This window comes from Lissotriton vulgaris, unplaced genomic scaffold (genome assembly GCF_964263255.1).
Source record: "Lissotriton vulgaris unplaced genomic scaffold, aLisVul1.2 SCAFFOLD_1214, whole genome shotgun sequence".
NCBI lineage: Eukaryota > Metazoa > Chordata > Amphibia > Caudata > Salamandridae > Lissotriton > Lissotriton vulgaris.
In genome coordinates, this window is record NW_028243910.1 from 195,251 (window position 1) to 222,998 (window position 27,748).

Sequence of the window (27,748 nt, forward strand, 5' to 3'; positions counted from 1 at the left end):
GTCTGGCAACGACCACCATTGCCTGAAAGTCGCCACACCATGAGCTGGAGTAGCCCCTGGGTGACCAGTAGATGTGGAACTAGGTCTGGGTTGAGAAGCAGGCAAAGAAACAGGGGGAGTGGGATTGAAGAATCCCAAGAAAGTTCCAGTAGAACAGGAAACTTAACTTGCAATCTCCAACAAAGTGTTATGATCACTTCCGCCCCTTGTCTGCGAAGCTGGGCCGCCGCCTTTGTGATCATTAAAAAAGGAGGAAACGCGTAGCCCCTCTCTTTGCTCCTATCTTGAAGGAATGAGTCTGTGACCAGAGCCATCGGGTCCGGTCTCCAAGTGAAGAACCAAGGAACCCTATGGTCCAGATGTGAGGTCCAACGTAAACGGTCCCCATAGTGCTTCCACCCACTTTAAGATCTGAGGGTCCAGTTTCCAGAGACTGGAGTCATAATGATTTCTCGAGTGCCAATCTGATTGTTCCAGCCCGTAAGGTATTCTGCTGTGACCGAAATGTGGTGTGCCAAAACCCCCCCCCCCCAAAATCTTTCGCTAGGTTTGCTAAAGCCCGAGATCAGGGACCTCCCAACCGGTTGACGTATCCACCCGCGGAGATGTCCATTTTTAGGAGGACACAGGACTGCACCTTGTCCTTGGTCCAACATCGAACCGCAAAAGAGCCTCCCAGAAGTTCCAGGCAGTTGATATGAAGTCCTGCTCGTCCAATGACCAAATGCCTCCAGTGGAATAATCCCCGCACAGAGCGCCCCAGCCTGACCTGCTGGTGTCGGACTCTATGATGAGGTCTGGAACTGAGCCGAAAATTGCCCGACCGTTCCATGCCTCCATGTGGGACAACCACAATGCAACCTCCTCCCTGGCCTTTGCTGAGAGGGGAACTGAATGGTCGTACGACAATCCTTTCCTCAGTTGATGAGCCTTGAGGCGCTGGAGTGCTCGATAATGTAGCAGCCCCGGGAAGATTGTCTGAATAGACAAGGACTGAAGGCCCACCAGTCTGGCCAGTTACCGGAGGGAGGTGTGAGGTCTGGAAATAGTTTGACGTAATTTGTGATGAATCTTGGCCATTTTCCTAGTCTGTAAGCTCCAACACATGGATGGAATCCACTACAAACCCGAGAAACATCACTGTGTGAGAAGGTTTGAGAACCGATTTGTTCTTGTTGATGATGAACCCTAGGCTTTGGAAAAGGGAGACCGTCTGCTGGAGCTGTCTGGATAAGGTCCAAGGGCATTGCGCCATAGATCGTCCAAGTATACGATCATGCGACTGCCCTGAGCTCTGAGGAACCTCACCGCCGGATGAAGTACCTTGGTGAAACACCAAGGAGCTGAAGAGAGGCCGAATGGAAGGGCAGTGAACTCATAAATAGGACTCCTCCAACAAAACTTCAGGAACCGCTGATGAGGAGGATGGATCGGAACCACCTGACAGGCATCCTTTAGATCCAACCTCACCATCCAGTCGGAAGGAAGGACGTCTCAGAGCAGATTGATTCCCTCTATCTTGAAATGGCGGTTAATCAACCACTCTTTGAACTCTCAGGTTGATAACCGGGCGCTGTTCCTCATCTGGCTTGTCCACCAAAAAGATGTTGCTGAAGAAACCATGAGAATGCAGAGTTGATCTGCAAATGGCCCCTTTGCGGAGCAGTGCGGAAACCTCTTCGCCAATCAACTGTGCCTCACGGGATTTGAATAATATTGGCTGAAGAGAGACTTCCTGCTGAGGGTTCTCGTAAACTCTATATGAAAACCTTGAACGGTCTGTAAAACCCATGCATCTGAAGTAATGGTCGCCCAAGCATCCCGAAAGGCCGCTTATCGACCCCCGATGTGAACGTCTGGTGCTGGAAGAACACTTACCACTGGTATTTCCTCTGCCGGTGGTCTTGAAACCTCCTCGGCCTCTGAAGCGTTGGCCTCGTGTTCGATAGAAATTGATGTAATTTGCAGTGGAGTTATACTGTCCGCGACCATAGCCTTGTCACCTTGGGGGATTCTGATGGAAACCACAGCCAGGCGAGTGGCCCCTGCCTCGGACGCCCCCGTGGAAAACCCGTTGGTTAAAGACCCTTTTAATATTCTACTGGACTTTGTCCAGTGAAGTAAATGCTGCAATGAATTTACCAAACTCTTAAACAAAAAGGTCACCGAAAAGACCCCCTTGGACCACTGCTTCTGCCTCCGAGGAGGCCAAATCCCCAAGCTAAGGCAACCCGAGCCTCATTTTCCAGGGGTGGGCGGCGATACCTTAGCCAGGAAAGCGCTTTTTAGACGCGCAAATGCATTTTTATCTACCCCTTCGGTACACTGCTTCTTGGATGGTGGGGGCCCTTCCCAAAGAGCTCAATCTGGGGCGCAGGAATTTCTGCATGCGCTTTCACCAATTTTGTGCTTTCTTACACAATTCTATCTGAAATGCGTTGCTCCATAGGGCCAACCCCCTCATTCACCACCCTATAGATGGAGGAGTCCACGGCCTCGCAGAAGTAGTCATCCCAAGGTAAGTACCCTGGACCTCCTCATAATACTCAGCTTGGGACTCCATTACTACAAAGGGGAGTACAAAAGCAACCAACAGAAAAGATAAAGATCATTTCCCTAGTAATATAATATATATATGTGTGCTTAGCACTGTAAATAACAGGCTTGGGCAACCAAACCAAATTTCAGGCAGGCCAGTGGACTGAGCAACTTTTGGGTAGCCTTAAGGACCGCAAATATGTTTGCACAAACCTTGAACATGCTGAAGCCCTCAGAAAAATCTGCCCAGAATGCTGCCTCTCCTCGCGTTTTTAATGAGACTCGTGCAACAGAGGGAAACGCTCGTAAGCGTGAATCACGAGCCGACCCGCTTTACGGACCCCCGCCGTACAAACAACAAATTGCGGGAAATACAACCGATTAACACAGGCGTCAAGGTGGAGGCAGTGGAGGGACAAGGTTCGTTGAAGTCTCCTCTTGCAGCGCAGAATAATAAATGAGTGAGGTAGATAAGTGTAGAGTGGCTTAATTCTATAAAATAGCATTATCTATAATCTATTGAGTGAGGTAGAAAAGTGTCGTATAACAACATTTTCAAAATAATATATTCGGTGAGGTAGATAATGTCGAGCTATATAATGAACATTTCCCAGTGAGATGAGGTACGCTCGGCATAAGTCAACAGGAAACTCCTGGCATCTGTGCCAGTATGGTATAGTCAATGGTATAGTCAATATTCCCGTACATAATGTTCAGCATCGCCCATTATTTAAGTATTCTTCATCCCGATTCAGGGAAGTCAATCTCCTCCAGTTTTCGTGGTGACGGCGAGATCATATCTTAAGTCAGGAACTTACTCATTAGGAAGATCTTAATTTCCCTTTTGAATGTTATCGTATTTGTAATTTTTCTGATAGTTGGAGGGAGCGAGTTCCATATTCTGGGAGCTGCCCCTGTGAAAGCTGTCGTATGTTTTCTTTTTCCTGAATATGGGTGGTTTTAGCATCAGCATATTGGTTTTCCTTACTAGTCTGCCTCCTCCTGACAGCTCAATCTTCTGAGCCAGGTATCTCGGAGTTTTGTAATGAATAGCTTTGTGGGTGACACATGCCATTTTGAATTGGATTCTGACTTCGTATGGTAGCCAATTTAATGCTTTTAGATGCGGGGAGATATGGTTGAATTTCCTCGATCCAGTAATGAGTCTTGCTGCTGCATTGAGGCATGCTTTCAGCGGAGCCGTGGAGATTTTTGGTAGGCCCGCTAGGGTTGTACAGCCGTATTCAATCCTTGAGATTACTAATGATTGTATTGCTAGTTTTAGGTCTACTGGTGAGATTAATGGTTTCACTTTCCTTAGGTAGTTCAAATGAAAGTGGGCATTCTTCGCCATTGAGTTAATGTGAGCTTTAATGTCTAGGTTATTGTCTAAAGTGATTCCTAGTGATTTCGCTGTGTCGACTAACTTAGTGGTGCAGTTTAACGCTGTGATCATTCTGATCGATTCCTCAGCCTCTGAATACTTCTTTGTAGATGAAATTAAAAGGAATTCCGTTTTTTGTGCATTGAGCTTCAGGTGATTACTTGTCAGCCAACTTAATGTCATTTTTAATGACCCATTCATTAACTTGATGTCTTCCAGGGATTCTATCTTGATGTAAACTTGCGTGTCATCCGCGTACATGTGATAGGATGTGTTAGCGTTTCGGAGGATTTCTGTCAGAGGTTCGACGTACAAGTTAAAAAGTGAGGGTGATAGTGTCGATCCTTGGGGGACTCCGATTGAATTCGGACATGCTGTGGAGAGTGTCTGGTTGACCCAAAATCTTTGTGATCTGTTATACAGGAAGGATTCAAACCATTTCAACACCGTTCCTGACATTCCCATCCTATTGTGAAGTCTTTCAAGCAGTTTTTCATGGTTGACCGTGTCGAATGCCGATGACAGGTCAAGAAGGACTAGTAGACATGTCCTATTGCAGTCAAGGGCCTGTATTGCGTCGACAATATGTAGGATCGCTGTTTCCGTGCTGTGTCCAGTTCTGAATCCCGATTGACAGTCGTCCAGCAGCCTAAAATTTGCGATGTGCTGGCTCAGTTGGTTTTGTACGCATTTCTCTATTAGTTTGGCCATTAGTGGAATATTGGTAACAGGGCGGAAGTTGTTAGGATCAGCTGGGTCCGCTGTTGGCTTTTTGATGATCGGGATCACTTGTCCCGTTTTTAAGCAGTCCGGAAAGATTCCTTGTGATAGGGAGGCGTTTATTATTTTTGTCCATATTGGGATGATGTGGTTTATTTTATGTAGACATTTAGCGTGGAGTGGATCATTATAGTGGTTATTCGGTTTGATATCCGCTAGTATTTTGGCTATGATGGTCTGGTTGTATAGCTCGAAGGTATCCCACTGTGCATTGTTTTTCGCTCCATTGTGGTTGACTGTCGGTGTGGCAATGGTCGGTCCGTGTGGTTGTCTGTGTAGTTGGTCTGCTGCCGCCTTGAGCTCTATTTCCAGCTTGTTAGCCTTCTCGGTGAAGAATTTTGAGAATTCTTCACAGCTTAGCTGGGTTTTGGTAGTTTCTTGAGTCGATTTTGCTAGAGTGTTGGATTGTTGCTTTAAAATGTCAAATAGTTTCCGCGGTCTGTTTTTGGCGTTGTCAAGTTCCGATCTCATATATATTTTTTTTGGACCTAAGGATCTTTTTGTTATATTCATTTCTGATTTTTCTGAGTGATTTCAGTTCTGGTGTTGCCGGGTGTTCTCTCCACTTTCTTTCGGCCATTCTTAGTTTCCTTATATCATCATTCAGTGACTCGTTGAACCATGGGTTCTTGTCCTTTTCCGAAACTCTTTTCAGTTTTAGTGGCATGGTGGTGTTAACTATGTTTGCTACTGTTGTAGAGTAGTGCTCCGTAAGTTCATTCACATTCTTCAAGCTGTTAGGTGGCTTCAGATCTTTTTCACAGTTTTCCACTAGTTGCTCCATGTTCAGGTGTTTAGTATCCTGTGTCCACTTTTTGAGTTTGACGGGCTGTGATTTCTTTTTCCTTTCCAGTGTTGGAATTAGGAAGATTATGGCATGGTGATCCGACCAATCGCATGGCATCACCGACTGGACCATTATGTTCTTGTTTCTGGATAATATCCAGTCAAGTGTTGCTCCTTTTGAGTGCGTTGGTTGTGTGCAAGCTTGGGAAAATTTTAGCTCATTCAGGAAGTCTTTTAGAGCGATAATCTGTTTATCTTTCTTGTCTTCCCAGTGCAAGTTGAAATCACCCAGGAATATGTCGTTAGAGTACGTGTTATTGTTCTCCGTTATAGTCTCCATTAGTTGGTCTATGAAGGTCTCATTGTTTCCTGGCGGGTGGTACACGGCATGTATGGTGAATCTTTCATTGTCTATTGATTTTATATTAAGGCCTAAATATTCATAAGATTCCTGAGGTTCTGATTGTATTTGTTTGATTTCTATGTCTGATCGGTGGATGCAGGCTATTCCGCCACCTTTCTTCTTTGGTCTATCTAGTCTCACTATGTTGTAGTGTGGGGGCACTAGCAGATCCATGCAAGGGGAAGATGATTCCGAGAGCCATGTTTCTGTTAGGATTGTTAGGTCAACTTCCATGTTCATGATGAGTGCAGCGATGTCTGACGAGTGTTTTACTGCGGATCGACAGTTGAGCAGAAGACATTTCAGATGATTTTTTGTAACGATCTGCTCCCTATCACTTACGTTGGTGGATAGCTGTACTTGTTGTAGGTTAAGGTTTGGTTTCCTTATCTTCTGTTTCGATGTTCTATTCGCGTCACTCAGAACTGTTTTGATTTTCTCTCCCCTCACGTATTCTGTCGGCTCATATGACTTTAGTAAAGATAGTGTTTCTTCTTCTGTTATGTACCTAAGGTTTCTGTCTGGCATGTTTTGTCGATCTGTTGATGGCTTGGTCCTCTCCTTCCTTTTTCCTGTCGTTTTCATCATTACTTCTTGGATGTGTTCAATTTTAGATTGCGTGTCTGCCGTGATTTGTAGGATCTTTGCCATTGTTTTCATAGTGATATGGATGTCCCGTGCCATGTTGTCAATTTGTGTCTGTATTCCGTTAGTTTCACTCCTGTTCTGATATGATGTATTAACAGTGCTCAATCTCTTAGTTTCGTCTTGGTAGTTTGCGTTGTCATAGTGCCTGTTAGGCGTGTTCCTAGCTAGTCTTTGTGTATTACATGATGCGTGTGCAGGAGGGGTGGTCTCTTCCATATCAATTGACGTTGTAATCCTCTTTATTATTGCCCCATTGCTAAGCGGGAACATCTCCTGTGGGTGCAGGATCTCCTGTGGTAGCATTGTTGGTTCTTCCCTACCTGCTCGCTGTGTTGTGGTGTTCTCCGGTGTTATTGCTATATTTCTTCTCTCTCTATCCTCTTCAATCCGTTTATCTTCAGACTTCGTTAGATTTACTGGTGTCGTTGCCTGTTTTGGCCACGTTTTTTCTTCGCTCTGTGCCTGCGCCGCCATAGTGTTACCACGTAGACCCCGTGTATCTGTGCTGTCTGAGACCTCTCTGTTCTGGCTTTCTCCTATCTCAGTTGTGTCACTTTGTGGTGTTAGGTATTGCGCTTTCTGCTTCTCTCTGGGTCGTCTGATGGTGTCTGTTACATCTTGTGGTGTTCGGGGGTGTGGATCTTGCGCTTGCATAGGTCCTTTGTTGCCTGTTGTGTTAGCCTTTCTGGATTCTAGGCACTCTACATTTGTGGTTAGGGGATGTTGCTGTTGTTGTGGTTGTTGCTCCCTAGTGTACTCTACCCATTTTTTTAACATAGGGAATATATTGTCACATTTCTCTAGATAGTCATTGGCTGCTTGTATAAGCACTATTCCGTTTTTGTATACCGTTATGCAGAGGTTTGCTCTCAGTCTTGGCGAATGTGTGCTCAGTAGTTTTGTGCCATGAGGTATCTTGTTAATAGTTTTTATGTTGATTTTCTTTGTGATGACTATGCGCCATTTAGCTGTTTTTCTGGTGAAGAAATCCATATCGTTGACGATTCTGACTTTGGTTAAGTTGAACGAGGGGTCTGAGATCAAAGTGTCAGGGTTTTTCCTCAGTAGGTTGTGTTTAAATTTCTTGATTGCTGTTTTGGATAGATGCGATGGATATTTTTTGGCAAGTGCATTTTTGCCTGCAGCTTTTAAATTTTTATCATCCATCTTCTCTCTTTGATGTCCAGTGGTATGTGTTGGGGTATATTCCAGCGTGTAGTTTCCCTTAGACGTCAGCACCTATCTCCTGATGTTTTCCGTTTAGGTTGAATTCTTGGGTGTTTCTCATTTCCATGTATTGATTCTGTCAGCGTTGCTCACTCTGGGTTGTTCTGTTCAGCCCCATATTAACTCTGCTTAAAATTACCATCTAATTCTTCTTTATTTGTGATTTGTCTGCTATCTTCACCCGGGGCATGTTAAAGAGTAAGGCAGGTCTAATTTCTATCTTGATGGTGTTGCTACCCATTGAGCTAACATCCTTTGTAGTTCATGTTCAATGTTCGCTTCTGACCTTTAAACTTATTCGATGCAGCCACTGTCTCCAGATCCCTTAACAGATATTATTAGCCTGCTGTAGGAGCGGACTTTAGTCTGCGGTGGCCGCCATTTTGAGGTCAGGCTGGGTATGTCTCACTTTACTCGTTTTCCGAGTATCTCTTTGATGTACTGATGGTGTCTTCATCGGCGGATCGAGGAAGTGGGCTAGCGTTGGATGGTTGGTGATATTTGCCCCATAACTTCTCAGTTCGCTGTTATAAATGCGACATAAATGTCCGCGACTGCCGCCATTTTGAGTTCAGGCGTGGCGGAATCCAATATTACTCACTTTCCCCTCGATTTCACTAAACCGCTATGATCTCAACAGCGGATAAAGAGGATAGTGAGGGTGAGGTTGAAGATCTTTGCCCCAAAAAATCCTTGTGTCACTGTAGTGAGACGCGAGCTATTCGTCCGATATGGTCGCCATTTTCAGGTCAGGCGGGTCGGACTGTATCTTTTCTCTCCCTTTCCGACTAATAACTGTGTCCCGTCTTTATTCTCATCTGCATCTAATGAGGGGAGGGGGGGGGTAGCACCGTATGGGTGAGGGTGTCAGTACCTTGTCCTGCCATATTCTCCTTTCTCCAGTGTCGATCGGCACTTCCTCGTCCGCGATGACCAGTCCCAGTCCTCAGTTCCGGCGATGCAGCCAATGCTCCCTCCGACTTCTTCCGAATCGGGCCGTCGCCGCTCAGGGTGAATCCAATCTACTGTTGGTACTGTTGATGGTTCCCTCGTGTCCACCAGTGCAGTCGTCTTTCAGCCATCCGTGTCCACCATGCGTCCCTGCCTTGGAGTCCGAAGAAGAGAGGCATCCTTTATTGACCAGGTATGTTGTTTTCCGTTTATCTCTTGCCTTCTTTTCATCTCTGTTTTATGTTTCACTGCTTTCTGTGGGTCCTCGGTCGCAAAAGAGTTTATTCCGGGATTTATTCCAAATTGGTGATCCCTAATCCCGGAGCTCTTGTCTAGAGCTCTTAATTATCCAAAGGCTGCACATGTCATTACTGTGCCTGCTAAAAGAAAACAGGACCCTCCCCCCACACCTCCAGTCCCTCTCAAAAACATGCTCAAACTTCTCCTATCAGGGTACCTTCACCACTTCCACAGGTACCAAACTTTGACATTTCCCCTGAACATTCACCATTCATCCCACACAGCCCTGCACCAGCAGATGATGATGATGATGAAGAGGAGGAGGAGGAGGAGGATGATTACTCAGGGGGGATAGAAGATGGGCAACCCCTAGATGACCCAGATAATATTCCTGGACCATCAGATGATCCTTGGGAAGATTATAATGCACCAGATCTATCACAAGATGACGCATAGCCTTCTAGGCCATCTCCTCCAGATGACACTATTGGGTTCACACAACTCATTCATAGAGCAGCAACTTTTCAAGGGGTTGATCTACACAGTGATCCAGTGGAGGAAGACTTCCTTATGGACTCATTATTACCATCACATAAAACCACAATTTTACCAATGCTTAAAGGGGTTGTAAAACACGCATCTGAGGTATTTAAAGACCCCGTCAAGGCCAGGGTAATTAATCCCAGGTTATAGAAAAAGTACAAAGCTGCTCCATCTCACCCAGCCTATATCAAAGGCCAGCTAACATTAGACTCAGTAGTGGTATCAAACGCCAGGAAAAGAGCTAATTCACAGACATCAGGGGATGCGCCACCCCCTGATGAAGAGTCCAAACTTTTATAGGCTTCAGGCAAACGCATGATATCTCAAGCGGCCAATGTCTGGAGAATTGCCAACACCCAAGCTCTCTTGGCAAGGTATGATAGGGCTCACGACGAACTTGAAACCCTTATGCAACATTTGCCAGACCAATATAAGACCAGGGCTTCTTACTTAATACAAGAGGGTAAGGTAATCACTAATACTTCCATCCGTGCCGCTTTGGATGCTGCTGATACAGCCTCAAGGGCAATAAATAATGGCATACTGTTACGTAGGCATGCTTGGTTGCGCATTTCTGGTTTCAAACCAGAGGTACAAACCAGTATTCTTAATCAACCTTTTGACCAGCAACCTCTTTTTGGTCCTACAGTTGATACTTCACTAGAAAAAATAAAGAAAGATACTGACACTGCTAAGTGCATGGGAGCTTTATAAAGTCAGACTCCCAGAGCGTCCTTTCGTCGCTCCTCTTTCAGGGGAGACTCCAGAAATTTTCCAATGGATACCACCTCCTCTTCTTACAAAGCACCCACCCAATCCTCGCCCCATAGAGGTTATTACAGAGGGGGATACAGAAGCAACAGCACTAAAGGTAGAGGCAGAGGTAACAACACCCATACTGCCTCCATTCCCAAACAGTGACTTACCACTCCACTCCTGTTGGGGGGAGATTACAACAATTCCTACCTGTTTGGAATTCCATCACAACAGTCAGGTTATTACCTGGAGCTCACTTCCACTCCTCCAACAATACCACCGAGACAGCGTCCCATGAGCATCTCGCATTCCTAACAGAAGAAGTGGCCATTCTTCTGCAGAAAAATGCAATAAAGCCAGTTCCAGTATACCATCAAAACACAGGAGTGTACTCCCTATATTTCCTTATTTCCAAAAAGGACTGCTCCCTCAGACCTATATTAGACCTGAGACACCTACATCTTTACATACAGTCCGACCACTTCCATATGGTCACATTACAGCAGGTTCTTCCTCTGTGAAAACAAGGCAACTTCCTTGCTACCCTAGATCTCAAAGACTCATACTTCCACATTCCCATCCATTAAGCTCACAGAAAATACCTTCGATTTGTACTGGACGGTCAGCATTACCAATTGAAAGTCCTACCTTTCTGAGTAACTATAGCACCTTGAGTTTTCACAAAGTGTCTTGCCGTAGTAGCAGCACACTTGAGAAGGGAGAACATCCAAGTCTTCCCATATCTCGACGACTGGCTAATAAAAGCCAAGTCATACCACCAGTGCGTGCAGCACACGCACCAGACCATTCACCTGTTACTCAAGCTCGGGTTCACTATAAACCAGACAGTCAAATCTCCAACCATCCCGGTCTCAACAGTATCTAGGTGCCACAATAGATGCCTCCAAAGCGCTTGCATCCCCAATCCAGCAGGGATACAAGGTATGCAAGCTCTTATACAAAAATTCCAACCGCAACATTCACTACCAGCTCGAGTCCTCATGCAACTAATTGAATGATGGTGTCTTACATCTTCGTAGTACCGCACGCAAGTCTCCAAATGCGCCCCCGTGCAAGAGTGCTTAGCAAGCCAATGGAACCATGCTCCAGGTCAATGAACAGATCTGGTGGTGGTGGACAGCCAGACCCATCGCTCTCTGCAGTGGCGGAACACTAAAAACCTTTCCAAAGGACGGCCGTTCATAGAGCCGGTTTCACTGATGGTGCTAACCATGGATGCATTCCTCACTGGCTGGGGAGCTCATTTGGCACAGCACACAGTACAGGGCAGGTGGACACCGCAGCAAAAGCTACTCCACATAAACCATCTGGAGTTGCTAGCCATTTTTCTAGCTCTAAAATCTTTCCAACATTACCTACCAAGCAAGGCTGTGTTAGTCCGCACCGACAACATGACAGCCATGTCCTATATCCAAAAACAGGGAGGAACACTCCTTACAGCTCTCCCGGCTGGCGCAGAGCATATGAAGGTGGGCCATTCCTCAAAAAATCTTCCTATTGGCAGAACATCTACCAGGAGTTCGCAATCAGGTTGCAGATCGGTTAAGTCGTCAGAGACAACCGATTCAAGAGTTGGAACCTCATCCGCAAGTTCTGCAACCTTTCAACAGTGGGGACAGCCAGAAATTGTTCTGTTCGCCACACACCTCAACTCCAAATGCCCAAGCTTCGCCGCCAGGTATCCACACCCATTGTCCAAAGGCAATGCAATATGGATGAGTTGGTCAGACAGATTTGTGTACGCTTTTCTGCCCCTCCCACTCATTCCGTTAGTGGTGCACAAGCTGCAGCAACACTCCCTCACATTGATTCTCATTGCACCGACCTGGGCAAGGCAACCGTGGTACACCACACTACTAAAACTCTCAGTGGTACAACATCAGAAACTAAAACTTTCTCCGCACCTGCTAACACAGAGCCATGGAGAGATCATGCATCCAGATCCCATGCAGCTCAACCTAGCGATTTGGCTCCTGAGGTCTTAGAATTTGGATATCTCAATGTCCCACTTGATTGCATGAATGTTATCAAAGAAGCTAGACGTCCCACCACTTAGGCATGCTATGCAGCCAAGAGGAAAAGGTGTGTTATGTATTGCACCAATAATAACATGAACCCACTGGATGTTTCCATCCAAAATATCATATGCTACTTGCTACATCTACAAAAATGCAATTTAGCATATTCCTCAATCAGGTTACATGTTGCTGCTATAGCTGCTTACCTTCAAAATAGGCCGCATCTGTCATTATTCATAGTTCCTGCCATCAAAGCCTTCATGGATGGCCTCAAAAGAATAATTCCTCCCAGGGTACCACCCTCCCCTGTATGGAATCTAAACATTGTTCCCACTAGGCTTATGGGTCCTCCATTTGAACCCTTGCATAAGTGTGACTTAAAATTTATTTCATGGAAAGTTGCTTTTTTAATTGCTATTACTTCACTCAGAAGAGTAAGTGAGATCCAGGCATTAACAATTCAAGAACCATTCTTGCAACTCCATCACAACAAGTTGGTCCTGAAGACAAATCACAAATTCCTTCCAAAAGTAATTTCACCGTTCCATCTCAGTCTATTGCGTTGCCAGTATTCTTCTCCCAACCTCAAACAGTTGCTGAAAGAGCTCTCCATACATTAGATGACAAAAGAGCTCCCCGCTACTATATTGATAGGACAAAGCCATTTCCTAAAACAAAACCGCTTTTTGTGTCCTTTTCTCCTCCACATAAAGGTAATCCCATCTCTAAAACTGGGATTGCAGGGTGGATTTTTAAATACATTCAAATGTGCTACCAAAAAGCAAAACACACTGTCCATTCCCCCTAGGGCTCATTCCACCTGTAAACTAGGGGGCATCTATGGCATTTTTAGGAATAATTCCCTTAGATGATATATGCAAAGCAGCCACATGGTCTAAACCGCATACATTCACAAAGCACTACTGTGTAGATGTGCATGCAAAACAACAAGCTGCTGTGGGCCAGGCTGTACTCAAAACACTATTCCAAACCACTTCAACAGATACTGGTACTCGCCGCTAAGGAAGACAACTGCTAGGCAATCAATGCACTAGTGTGTGATCTGCAGCACATATGCCTAGAATGGAAAATGCTACTTACCAGTATGCATCTGTTGTTGGCATGTAGGGCTGCAGATTCACAAACGCCCACTCGCTTCCCCGGCTGCCTCTATCTGTTCCAGTATTATCTTAATTAGATACCCCATACATGGACATGTTTCTGTTCTCACACAACTCCATCATTTTCCCTAATGGCGAAAAACAATCTGAAGATGGAGTCGTTGCCCATGCACCCTATGCTCCAGAGGAGTCATCTACCATACAAAGACTCTTCCAGGACAACAACCAAGTGTAATCATCCGGGCCAACCACCAGATGGTGATCTATGCACTAGTGTGTGAATCTGCAGCCCTACATGCCAAGAACAGATGCATACTGGTAAGTAGCATTTTCCTTCTGGTTGATGCATGATCTTCCTAAATATCCCTCAGTGCCTTTCCTTTTTCCGGAAGGAGCCATTGCTAATAAAATCCCATGGATGCAATCATTTCATGTGCTGTATTTGCCACTGCTGTTGCCCTCTCAGTTCCTCACTGCACGCCTTGCAAGGGGATGTAAAAAGGTTAGAAACTTCTCCTTGGGGCAAACTGTCCCCGCAGCAGGCATGGTTTTCTACGGAGACCTCCTCAGTGTGCTTTTGCAGGCATGGAGATTTGAGTGGGATCAACATACACTGAGGTGAGGATGTCATTCTGGGCACATGCAGGGCTTACATCAAGTCCATAAACTCTGGTTGCTCTGCTCACATGTCTCCTGGTGTGCTGCGAGGTGTTGACTGTTCACATGTGGTGATTGCTTATTTACTGCTGGTCTGTTTGGCCGAAAGAATTTTGTTCAGTTATAGGTACTTGGGCCCTGTCATTTTTTTTTTTTGGGGGGGAATGGACAGAGTGCGTTTTGCTTTTTGGTAGCAAATTTGAATGCATTTAAAAATCCACCCTGCAATCCCAGTTTTAGAGATGGGATTACCTTTATGTGGAGGAGAAAAGGACACAAAAAGCGGTTTTGTTTTAGGAAATGGCTTTGTCCTATCAATATAGTAGCGGGGAGCTCTTTTGACATCTAATGTATGGAGAGCTCTTTCAGCAACTGTTTGAGGTTGGGAGAAGAATACTGGCAACGCAATAGACTGAGATGGAACGGTGAAATTACTTTTGGAAGGAATTTGTGATTTGTCTTCAGGACCAACTTGTTGTGATGGAGTTGCAAGAATGGTTCTTGAATTGTTAATGCCTGGATCTCACTTACTCTTCTGAGTGAAGTAATAGCAATTAAAAAAGCAACTTTACATGAAAGAAATTTTAAGTCACACTTATGCAAGGGTTCAAATGGAGGACCCATAAGCCTAGTGGGAACAATGTTTAGATTCCATACAGGGGAGGGTGGTACCCTGGGAGGAATTATTCTTTTGAGGCCATCCATGAAGGCTTTGATGGCAGGAACTATGAATAATGACAGATGCGGCCTGTTTTGAAGGTAAGCAGCTATAGCAGCAACATGTAACCTGATTGAGGAATATGCTAAATTGCATTTTTGTAGATGTAGCAAGTAGCATATGATATTTTGGATGGAAACATCCAGTGGGTTCATGTTATTATTGGTGCAATACATAACAAACCTTTTCCTCTTGGCTGCATAGCATGCCTAAGTGGTGGGACGTCTAGCTTCTTTGATAACATTCATGCAATCAAGTGGGACATTGAGATATCCAAATTCTAAGACCTCAGGAGCCAAATCTTTTCCCGCTGACCCAATTAACAATCCCTGACCTGGTTCCTACACAGCCTACGCCTTTGACAGACGGCGTGCAGCCCATATTAGCTATGTGAATTCTGCCGCCTTACTAACAGCGCACCGCACGGCGGGCGTCCCTTGTTGACACTTGGATAATTCGATTCAGAATCCCCTGCTTAGCAGATTACCTCACTTCAGCAATTTTCTGTGCACGTGGTGCAGTTAAGATTGTACCCAGTCCATGTCCTGAGGAGAACCTTAAATCAAGTCGGTTCGAAACGCATTGACCCCCAGCCCGTGGCAAGAAAGAAGGGTGCAGCTAGGGATCAACTAAGTCCACTTGTGTGGGCCCTGGCTTGCAACCACACCGAACATTCAGTCACGGGTTTTGTGAGACAGGCAGGCATTGGTTTACCATCTCTAATTCCGCCTGTCCACTGGTATTCCAGCTAAAGGACTGGTTGTGTTTTTCCTTTACTTCATACTGTAAGGTTTCGAATTACAAATTTACTTTGATTGTATATTTATGTATTCTAAGTTGCACTTTGGTGTCATATGATCGTTTGAATATTTGATATCCATGTTTGTACAGTGTGTATATTTTGTACTTATGGTGCACACAATTGTCTGTTTTTGCCTTTGACTTGACTATTTTCGACAGTGCTTTCTTTTTTGATGTCATGGTTTTATGAACTTTGAAAAATGATTTTGAACGAAAATAAGTGCTTTGCTAAACAAATGCTTTGATTACACAGTACTCATTGACTGTGTGGTCTTTAGTCTTAAATCAAAGTATTCCGGCTAGCCATTTTTTCTGTTTTGCAATTGTTGAGGTCCAGGCTGGTCTGTTCATTGGACCCAAATTCTTTGTGTACACATCCTTACATAAGAGACATGGCAAGCATCAGCTTCTGTGTCGTACATGAAGAGCATAATTTTTGGCAGTTTGATATTGCGCGAATTTTGGCCATGGGCATTTAAACGATTTACATACAATCGGAACATCTGCATTAAAGCTTACTTTTTTAAGACCCCTGGTTAAGGGAGTTGCCCTGGTTTTTCAGTTCCACTCTCGGCACCTCTGACCATACCCTCATTCTTGTTGCGATGCCAATGAGAACCAGAGAACTAGAGTCCGATTTCAGGGGTGGGTGCTAATTCTTTCAGCAATAGGCAGCAGAGATGCAGGGGCTCTAGGAAGGGGTGAGAAACAACAAAGCCTCATTAAAAAGCAATTGGTCTTTTAAAGACCTGTTAAGTATTTGGGTGCGGCTGTGTGCGCCCCCCGTAAGCTGTCTCATCCCGGGCTACCACACGATGGGGTGTCTGAAGCACTTTGATCCCAATGGGCTTGCTCGCCTGATGAGAACCTAACACTAGAGGAGCACCCCAGTGCAGAAATACACAGGCTGCCTGTTGCCCGTCAGAGCCGCACCTCAACACGCACCATCTGTTGCACGTACCGGCACATCTGAAAGAAACAGGTTAGTGTTGGATTCCTTACCTTCGAATATCCCCAGACGTCAGACTGGATCCGGAAAGTTTTCATCAGCAGTACCCCTGTGCGTCGGTAGGTGTCGTCTGCGGTTCCGTGTCAGTCGTTGGCGTCGTGATCGCCGGGATGACATCGTCTGAGTACTTAGACGCCGCCCTCGCGCGCTGATGTCAGTTCCTCTTTTTTCCGTGCCAAGCAAGCGCAGATCCGGGAAGAGCAGTACTCTAGTCATTTTTTGACTAACGTTTTTGATCTCTTTTTATCACTTGTCGTTTATTTCGACTTGCGGTGCCGCTCGGGATACCTGGTTTTAAAGCTTGTGACGCCTGTCACCGCCTGATGTCGGTGACTGACCCCTACCATCGGTGCCTTTACTGCCTCGGGCCGACCACGATGACAAGTTGAGTCCCCACTACCGGGCCTTGACCTCTAAGACTAAACGGGAGCGATCCCCTAAGCTGCTCGAGGTCCGGCAGTCTGCTCCGCGCCGCTCGAGGTCCCTGTCAAGGAGGAAGTAGAGGGACCGGTCGCGGAGCCGCAGTCACCACAACTTGTCGGGCTCCAAGTCCTCCGATAAGTCGAGGCATTCAAAAAAAGTCGAAGAGGCGTCATTGCTCTTCTTCTGACTTCCCCCGACGCTCGCGCAGTGTGGCCGGGCGTTCGGGCGACACCGCCCGCGCTGCTCCGTCAGAGCTGCAGGCGCCGAGTCCAGCTCCACACCCGACGGTCCCTGGACTGCACGCAACGCTGGAGGACATTCGTGACATCCTCATGGCCATGAGGACTCACTTCCCTCAGTCGGAACCAGTCGTGGCGCCTTCGGGCCCCGAGGGTCCAACTGGAAGCCCTAGCGGGCCGGCCGCTCTGGCGCCGTCGTTTACTCCGTCCCGACGCCGCGGGGCCCCGCAGGATACAGGCATGGATCCGGGTCGTCACCAGTCGACCTCACGACTCCTCTGCTGGTGCTGACCCCGAGGGTGTCACTCCTGGTGCCGTCTTTGGACGACACCGGCCCCGGTTTCAGCCCCGGTCCGGGTGAGACGCCGGAGCGGCGCCACTTGGCGCCGTCTTCGACGCCGATGGGTGACCAATTCACCTATGACCTGGCTCCATCATTTTTGCCTGGTTTCCTGGAGATGAATGACGAGGAGGACTGGGAGTTGAGCCAGGACTGGGCAGTTGAGCTGGGGGAGGCCAGTGATCTAGACACTTCGCCTGACAATGGATCATCTCTCCTCCCTCCATGGCTCCGGAGGAGGGTGCTACTTATTGCATGGTGTTGAACAGGGCGGGCAAGGCCTTGGCTCTGGAGCTCCCTTTCGCAGCCTTTAGGGCTAACCTCCTCACTGAGGTGCTCAAACCGCAGGCAAGCTCCCCTGAGCCTCTACTGCTGTTTAACGAAGCCCTTACCGACGTTCTGATGGGCACCTGGTCCAATCCCTCTACAGGCCTCCCTGTGGATCGGAACGTGGCCCGACGCCACCGACCTGCTCTGGGTGACCCCTGCTTTCTGTCTGTTCACCCCACCCGAGAGCCTGGTAATTTAGGCATCTACGTCCCAGACCACATTCCCGATCTCTCCTCCGGATCGGGAATCCAAAAGGTATGATCAGTTTGGGAAGAAACTATTCCCCTCTCTGAGTTTGGGGCTGTGGTCTGTCAACACGGCCTGCCTTTTGGGTCGTTAAACATACTCTCTGTGGGATACGCTTGCGGAGGTGCTGCCACAGTGTCCGGAGGAGGCCCGGACGCGGCTCGCCCAAGCCCTGGCGGAGGGGTGGGATGCAGCACGTTACTAGATTCGATATGGATTCGACACCGCGGACTCGCTGGGTAGAGCGATTGCCACGACAGTGTCGGTTCGCCGCCACGCCTGGATGAGGTCTGCCATCTTCTCGGGGGGATGTCGAGGCCACGCTCATGGACATGCACTTCGATGGCCTTTGCCTCTTTGGTGATAAAGCGGATAGTGCGCTGGAGCGTACTCCCAGGCTACGACCAAGTCCTTGGGCCTAGGCCAACGCAAGCAAACTTACGCTTTTCGCCCCTTTTGTGGCCAAGGAAGGGGCGCCTCCACATGTCCAGCCAGCCCCAGGCCGCAGAACCAGTCTCAACGTGGTCGCCGATATGGTTGCTGCTGTGGTGGTACCGGGGGACAACTGCAGGGTCAGTCCACATCCACCCCTGCAGCATCTGCCTCTAAGCCTTCCTAGTCCGACATTTCAGGCCCATTCGACGCCAGTTAGGGGCAGGGTTCGCCATCACCTCCTCCACTGGTGTACCATCACGTCTGATAGGTGGGTGCTGCAAATCGTCCAAAGGGGCTACTCCCTCCCCTTCGAGGCGACTCCTCCAGCCATGCCACTGCTTATCAGGGGATCACTTGCAAACTTCTACAGGAGAAAGTTACGGCCCTCTTGGCCAAGGGGGCCATTGAGCACGTTCCTGTGCCAGAAGTAGGACTTGGTTGCTATTCCCACTACTTTCTGGTACCCAAGAAGGGTAAAGGAGGCCTACGCCCTATCTTGGACCTACAGAGCGTCAACGGCTTCCTCAGGAAGGTGAAGTTCAAGATGGTGACTTTGGCTCAGGTCCTAGCTGCCCTGGATCCGGGAGACTGGAAGGTGGGGTTGGACTTGCAGGACGCATATTTCCACATCACTGTCCTGCCGGCCCACCAGCGCTACCTGCGGTTCACGGATGTACCATGTTACTCCGCATACTATTACAACTACCTACCGTTACAACGCGACCATTACAACGCATACCATTACAACGCTTAGCGCTTTGAGGTGCTGGATAGTGGTAAGTATAATTTACTATTCTAACTCCAGTCCCCGTGGACCCTAGGGAAGGTGTTGGATAGTAAATTATACTTATTCCATATCCTAGAGCGCCCCCCTGCGCAATGCGTTGTAATGGTATGCGTTGTAAAAGTCGCGTTGTAACGGTAGTGCGTTGTAACAAATGCGTTGTAACAGGTGTATACCGCGGTTCACGGTAGGCCATGAGCACTTTCAGTTTACCGTGCTCCCCTTCGGCCTTACCAGCGCCCCTCGGGTGTTCACGAAAGTGATGGCGGTGGTCGCAGCTCATCTGAGCAGATCAGGGGTTGGTCTTCCCCTATTTCGACGATTGGTTGTTGAAGGCGGGCTTGTCCCAAACGGTCCTCTCCCACCTCTAGACTACGGCCGACCTCATGCACTCGCTGGGGTTATCCATCACCTGTGCCCCTCTCAGAAGGTCCTTTTCATCAGAGCGGTTCTGGACTCGGCGCAGTTTCGGGTTTATCCGCCGAACAGCGGGTTGGGGATATTCAGGCTCTGATTCCGATCTTTCAGCTTTTATCCAGAGTTTTGGTCAGGTTGACACTGCGGCTCCTTGGGCTGATGGCCTCCTGCATCCTTTTGGGGCATCACGCCAGTTGGCGGATGCGGGCTCTGCAGTGGAACCTGAAGTTTAAGTGGGCACAGCATCAGGGCAACCTGTCTGACCACGTCCTGATCTCGGAGGGCACTGCGAGTCAGTTGCAGTGGTGGCTCACGAACCGCAATTGTCAGCGGCAGATCACTCTCCCTCTCCCTACCCCAACTGGAGCACGTAGTGTTGACAGATGCGTCCCTCATGGGGGGGGGGGGGGGGGGGGGGGGGGGGGGGAGTCCACATGGGAGAGGGGGAGATCAGAGGCCTCTGGTCTCCGGCGGAGTCCGGGCTCCATACCAACCTTCTGAAGCTTCGGGCAATCCGACTTGCACTGAAGGCATTCCTTCCCTCTGTACGGGGAAGTGTAGTGTAGGTGTTCACAGACAACACCACCGCCATGTGGTACTGCAATAAACAGGGCGGGGTGGGGTCGTGGACCCTTTGTCAGAAGGCTCTGTGCCTCTGGCAAAGGCTGGAACACCAGGGCGTCACCCTGGTGGTTCAACACCGTGCAGGTTCTCTGAACGCCAGGGCGGAATAACTCAGCCACCGGTGCATGATGGATCACGAATGGCGTCTGAATTCGGACGTGGCGCAAGGTCTCTTTCAGCAGTGTGGAGAGCCTTGGTTAGATCTATTCGCCACCGAAGAGAACGCCCAATGTCATCAGTTCTGCGTGTTGTAATTTCCAAGGCGGCACTCGCTCAGCGAAGCTTTTCGTCGCAAGTGGGGCTGCGTTCTGTTGTACGCCTTTCTGCCTATACCACTTCTGCCCAGAGTGCTGAAGATGATCAGGCGAGACCGGGCCCAAGTCATCCTTGTGTCTCCGGACTGGGCACGAAGATACTGGTATCCCGAGCTACTCAGCATGTCAGTCGATTCCCCCGATTCGTCTGACTCTTCAGGAGGACCTTCTGTCGCAGCAGCAGACGGTCCTCCACCTGAACCTGTCCAGTGTCCACCTACATGTGTGGAGATTGAGCGGTGACATTTGTTGCCATTTCACTTGCCTCCTGAAGTCTGTGATGTGATTCTGGCAGCCAGGCGTCCCTCCACAAAGTCGGTATACGCCTGTCGGTGGAACAGATTTGTGGCATGATTCACAGCAAAGGCTGTGGATCCACTCTCTGCCCCTCTTTCAGAGGTTCTCCTCTTCCTTCTTTCTCTTGCCCAGCAGGGCTCTGCTCTGGGCACTATCAAGGGCTACCTCGCGGTCATTTCAGCCTTCTTAAGGCTTCCTGATCAGCCTTCTCTTTTCAAGTCCCCTGTTGTAAATAGAATCTTGGAGGGCATCACACACGTTTCCTCCTGTTCCCTTTGTGATGCCTCAGTGGGACTTGAATCTTGTTCTAATGAATCTGATGGGCGCTCCCTTTGAGCCACTTCATAACTGCCCTCTTCATCTTCTCACTCTTAAAACTGCATTCCTGGTTGCCATCACCTCTGCCAGGAGAGTGAGTGAGCTCCAGGCTCTATCTTCTAAACCTCCTTTCCTCTCTGTCCATCCGGTAAGGTTGTTCTGAGGACTCCTCCTTTTTTCCTGCCCAAGGTGGTCACAGCCTTTCATTTTGGACAGTCCATCACCTTGCCCACCTTCTTTCTGCCTCCGCATCCCTTGAAAGAGGAAGAGCGGCTCCAACGTCTGGACCCAAAACGTGCGCTCTCCTTCAATCTAGATCACACACGCCAGTTCCGGGTGGACGACCAGCTCTTTGTTGGTTATGTGGGTGCTAAGAAGGGACGGGCGGTGCACAAGCTGACCATTTCTCGGTTGGTCGTCTTGTACATGAAGGTTTGCTACTCTTTGGCGAAAAAAGAGCCTCCTGTTGGGTTGAGGGCCCATTCCACTCGGGCCACGGCGGCTACTACTGCCCTGGGTCGGTGAGTCCCCTTGCAGGACATCTGTCAGGCAGCTACGTGGGCATCGCTACACACGTTTGCTAGATATTACTGCCTGGACAGCCAAGTCTGGAGAGATGGCTTTTTCGGCCGTTCCGTTCTCCAGGACTTTCTGGTGTGATCTTGGTTCGCCGGCTCACCACCAAGGTTGGTATTGCTGGGGTATCTATTCTAAGGTAAGGAATCCAACACAAACCGGTTTCTTTCAGATGCACAAGTTACTTGTGAGAAGTTGGCCTGATATATAGTGTTCACTATTCTAGTGAGCACTTTGCATCAGTCCAAACAACCCTTATTGATGATTGGTTGTAAGTCAACCTTATAGACCAGCTATCCTAGTAGCATGGATACGAGCAGTCTTCGGGCTAAACTCTAGAGGGCGTGTTAAGCCAGCTGTTATACCATCACATATACCCCTTGAACACCAAGTGAAAGGACACCACACAAGTGTTATGAAAATAAAAAGTGTATTTATTTAGATCACAACAGCCCTGTACTCTTTATGAGGACAGGGTACTAAGCACACAACAAAACTCTTACGAAAACACTTTAAGTTGCACAATTTACACAAATGCCCGAGGGGCACGGAAAACCATATACTACAAAAGTGGAATGCGAAATTACTAGCAGGTAAGTACTGGACTAATAGGCTTTGGAATCGCTAGGACTACGTTACTGAACCTTCAGATTACTAGTAGGAGGCCTAGGGGACTCGTGGGCAGAGTGTGCACTCTCACGCGGGATGTGGGACAAAGTCTATGGAGGCTAGTAAAAGCAAAGTTAGTGTTCTCGGGCGAACCCGACTAGTTAGGCTGAAAACGAAAATGGATCTGGACCCTTGGATAGTGAGGCTATGCCGGGGCCCCGAAATGCCGAAGTTACCTAGCCCAGGGGCTGCGGCTGCATAGGTCTGGAAAGACGTCGGGAATACTCGTTGCAGTCTATGGAGCCTGAAAGAAGGAGTTGCTGGCAGGCGACCAGTGAAGATTGTTTGGTGGATCCAAGCCTGGATCGAAGATGGAAGACACCTGTAAGCAGAGGGGACCAAGTTCTGAATCACTAGCCAGTGATTAGATGGGCACCAGGATGGCACCGGATGGAGTCACCTCGACCAGGTGAGTGGGCGACGCTGGGCTCTGCAGTCTCACGGACCAGGAGGCGTTGTCGGCGACCAGGATGGAGGTGTGAGCTGTCCCACAATGGTTGCTGCTGTCGACGTCGCTGGACCCAGGATTGGGGCAACAAGTCTTGGCAACTTCAAGCCCACGCGGTGGACCTAAAATGGCGTCTGGAGTGGACCAGGAGTGTCCGGGGTGCTCCTCTGTTGGAGGGGAGCAAGGGCCAGTCTGGAGCAACCAGACCAGCAGTGTTTAAGTCGTCGGTCGTCGTCGGGAAGGCCACAAGTCAGCGGGCTAGTAGCCAGACAACGCGGTGAGCAGCAAAAAGCAGAGGGGCCCCACGCAGATCTGGTGGATGCTGGAGGGCTGGACTTCGGTGCTGGAGCTGCTCAGGGTTGGGGCTTCTCGGACCCCAAAGCACTCACACGAGGATCCGTTGGCGGTCGTGCAGGATAGAAGTCGTGCAGTTCTGATGATGGCCGGTCCCTCGAGGTCTCGTCGCACCTACGGTTCTCAGCTTAGCTGTAGAGGTAGGTAGAGGTCAGAGGTGCCAGGGACGCCGGGTGTCGTCGTGCTGGTCGGTCGGATTCCGGAGGAAGGACGTGCAGCAAACCGCAGTGTTCTTGATGGTGTCTGCGGGTGCAGGGTGACTACTCCTTAGTCACAAGGGAGAAATCTTGAGAAGAAGTCGAGAGTTCCTTTCGTAGAAAGTAGTTTCTTGATTCAAAGATGATCTAATTTGGAAGGGTCCCCGCTCCAGCCTTTATCCTAAAGAAAGGGGTGGGTACGCGACTAGGTCCTGCCCTAGGGGTGGGACCAGGAAGGGGGGTGGTTACACCCCTCTCCCATGCAGAACTTTCCCCAGCTCAGGGGCTGGTGTGCCCCTGGAACTAGTTCTATCCAGCAGATGCGTAGTGAGCACCGGGGTGCCACTTGCCGTCACCTTCCTGTAAAGCCCTGCCTACCCAGGATACACAAAACCCTGTCTGGGATGGTGCTAGCACCGCCCCTGACAGGAAACCCTTTGTCCAAGCTCCCCTCGCTGGAAGGACTCCCAGCTGCAGGGGGTCAGACTTGTGTCTGTGGTGGCAGCATCCATTTTGTGATGCTGAGGCTTGAGTTAACTTTAACCGGGGTTCACAGTTACATACATGTCGTGTCCCTCTAGAAGGGTGGAATGCTAACCCCGTCGCCAGAATTGGCGAGGGGTTAGTATTCCAATTCGTATGACACCTTACTCGACATGTTTTGATAAAGCGATACCAGAGTTGGCATTTAACCGTGAGGATTATAATGCACTTAAGAGTATATGGTATGCGTTCTCATGGAACAGCTATTAGGACTTGGTTCCGCAAGCTGCAAACGGGCTCAGCTCATGCCAGAGCACCATCTCACACGATTCCAAGCACTCTGCCTTCAGGATTGTCAAGGCCTGCCATAGGAGTGACTGATAGGAATCTGTGTGTCCATTTTAGGGTTAGATATAGGTATACTATATCTAAAGCAAAGGGTGATTACACCACCTTGCCCCAGCTGTCGTGCAGCCAGTTGTGTCAGATTTAGATGGCCAGCCAGGGGTGGCTTAATACATGCTGCAGCCCCTGGTAGGCCCTGGGTACACCTATGCCCTGAGTTACAGGGTCTGATAAGGTGGCCCAGTACCAATTGGATATGTACCTAAGGTACATGGAATCCATTTTACAGAGAGAGCAGTAGGCCTGGGGTCCTGATTGGCAGGGTCCCAGGCCAACTAAGTCAGAAAACCAGCAAAACACCAGGCAAAAAGTTGGGGGCAACCATAGTCAGGTATCCACCTTCCTACATTACTTACCTTCGATAACGATATATCTGTAAGAAACAGTAGTTAGTGTTAGATTCCTTACCGCCCCACCCATCCTTCCCGTTCTGCGAACTGATATCGAGGGTTAAGGAAATCCCTTTCAGGGCCCTAGTTTCAAGGCACCAGTGTTGGTTTTTATCATGGCTCTGCATTCCTGGCGTGTAAAGCTATGTACAGAACTGACGACCGCGCGCTAGGGCGGTGCCTAAGTACTCAGACTACGTCATCCCACCAATCACGACGACGGACACGGAGCCGCAGACGATGCCTACTGACGCGCAGCGGTATTGCTGACGAAAACTTTCCAGATCCAGTCTGACACCTGGGGATATTCTAAGGTAAAGAATCTAAAACGAACTACTGTTTCTTACAGATATATCGTCCCGAAGATAAGTAACTTGTGCTTCAGGACCTGAACCCTGCTGCTTAATGGAGTACCGTAACTCTTCTTGAGTGAAAATTAGTTCTGGTACTCGGGGTGGGGGGAAGGGGGATACTGGGGAGTACCAGCCCATTTAAAGCACTGCTCTCTCACCCTTTCTTCCGAAAGTGACGTCAGCCTTCGGTGTCTCCCAGTCTGTGTCCATCGAAGGAGGGAGAGGTTCTTCCATTGGACCTAAGCTGTGTCCTGCATGTCTGTATTGACAGGACTGAGGGGAAACTAGCTTGATGATCACTTACTTACTCCGTTAACCTCTGCAGTCCAGACTACATCTTGCTGGGCCGTCCTTTGCATCCTACTCTGCTGTGCTGCAATCACAGAAGACTCAAGAGGGGCTCATGCGGGCAGAGCAAAGGCTGCGCTCAAGCTCTGCTGAAGTCTTCCTCTTTTGAACATTTGTTGTGCCAATACGTAGGCTTTTGTTAGCACGTTTCGCTATCCCCTACTGCAGTGGTTCCAAAACTGTGTGCCGTGGCTCCCTGGGGAGCCATCAAACTTAGCCAGGGAAGCCACAAACTAAGCACTTTATTGCATTTAATGTTGAAGGGTCTGTCGGCTTCAGTTAAACTAATTAGACTTAAACACATAATGTCGATGATTTGTAAGTGACATTCCTAAAGCCGTAAACGTAGTGCTTAGTTAATGGCATGTCAAGGGAGATGACCTCCATATTTCACTATATTCCTTACCAACACTCCCAAAGTAAGCAGAAGATGCCGGATTTATATTGTTAGACTCGTTAATAGTTTTGTTTATTTCCAAATGCATTTTACACTAATGCAAGTTATCAGGAAAGTTCAGTTGTCCTGTCTGATAAACACACTCAGTATTATTAAGTATTGAAATTTTATACGGGAATCATAGGTATTCCAGTACACATTTCTTTCAGTGTACACACATTTTGAGAGGCCTGCTCTCTCCTTGAGCCAAGGGAAGTAAAACACCATATACAGCATAATGAAAACATTTGGAAGCAAGAAAGAGGGACGTTAAAAAAAATCCCCCCAAAAATCTGAGGAATTTATTTTATTTGCATTGATTTGGAGGCAATTTTAGGGAGGAGCTGTATGTGGGTTAAAAAACCGTGAGTCTCCCTCCTGAGACAGGTGTGTTGGTACAAATGACTTGGGTAGAAATGGAAGTGCATGCAAATATTCTTCAACCGCAAAAAAATACTGTGGCAATGGGACCTACATGCATAGGGGTAGTGTACCCCTATGCGTGTAGTCAATAGGAATATGTTATTAGAGGCACCGCCTTAGTAATACAAAACACTATGCATATATGTTTATAATACTACCATCAGCATCATCCCAATTATTTTCAGGGAGAAAATGCAAGTACTTCTGAAGCCGGGCTTACATCCCCCCCACCCTCCAAAAAAAGTAAGTGGGGAGCCACAGCAATGGCCAGTGGGTCAAGGGAGCCAGGGGTCGAAAAAGTTTGGAAATCATTGCTCTACTGCCTTGATTCACATGTTTGCGGCGACTTTCTGTCCTGTTTCTGTACTGATACAGAAGATTAGGAATCCGCCTATAGTTGTCTAAACATGAATGTTTCTTACCTTTGGTAACGCTCAGTCTGCCGGATAATCCACCCCCCACTGCCCTCCCGCACCCCTCCTGTGTAGTGGACTTTCATTCATCAGTGTTATGTTATAGGTACTTAGTATCGCGCGCAACTTACTCCCGAAGGAGTTTCTGGGCGCTGATCTTTACAGGCAGAGGAAGGACGTCTCTACAACAACCATGTTTTTCCAGTTATCGATAATAAAGTCCCAGGTTGGACTTTGCTCATTTTCAGTTGTCACTTCAGTTATGTCAGTTATGCTTCGGAGGTCGTGGAAACAAGGAGGAGAAATGACTCCGGAGCACAGGGATGATTCATATTCTGCTCGATTTCGTCATGTGCGTTGCAAAACTGAGTCACAGAATTGTCGATGGCTGACACCTAGTGTTGATTAGCGGCTATGGAAACTTTTTTCAGATGCAGTCAGGTTCCCGAGACAATTTAAAAGGTGAGAAATTACAGTTTTCATCTAAAAAAATGTTACGAAAGGAAAGAAAATATTTAAGCTGTACATATATTTTTTATGTGGAAAATGCTATGTTAACTTGCAACTTGTAAAACAATACATTTGTATATGGTGGCATATTTTATTGTCCTCTTAGTGTCGTTCTTTTATGCATGGTTTCTGTTTAGGCGTTGGTCATTACAAACTCTGCACGGAAGACATCTACTGTCGGTGAGATTGTGAACTTGATGTCAGTGGATGCTCAGAGATTCATGGATTTAGCCACATACATAAATATGATTTGGTCAGCACCATTGCAAGTTATTTTGGCATTGTACTTACTTTGGCAGGTAAGAATGTTAAAATATTCCTGGTTTCGTATTTAAGAATACCCATACGTGTTTCAATAATGTATGTGTAGGTAGTA

General features: G+C 47.9%; 1 protein-coding gene across 1 annotated transcript in view; it reads left to right on the forward strand.

The window, feature by feature from the left end:
- Positions 1-27,748, forward strand: part of LOC147668204 (multidrug resistance-associated protein 1-like) — a gene marked incomplete at its 3' end in the record, with an annotated part of 614,782 nt that overhangs the window by 145,433 nt on the left and 441,601 nt on the right. The window contains exon 5 of the mRNA XM_086948707.1: positions 27,510-27,671. Within this exon, the coding sequence (XP_086804833.1) occupies positions 27,510-27,671 (162 nt within the window). The remainder of the gene's footprint in view (positions 1-27,509; positions 27,672-27,748) is intronic.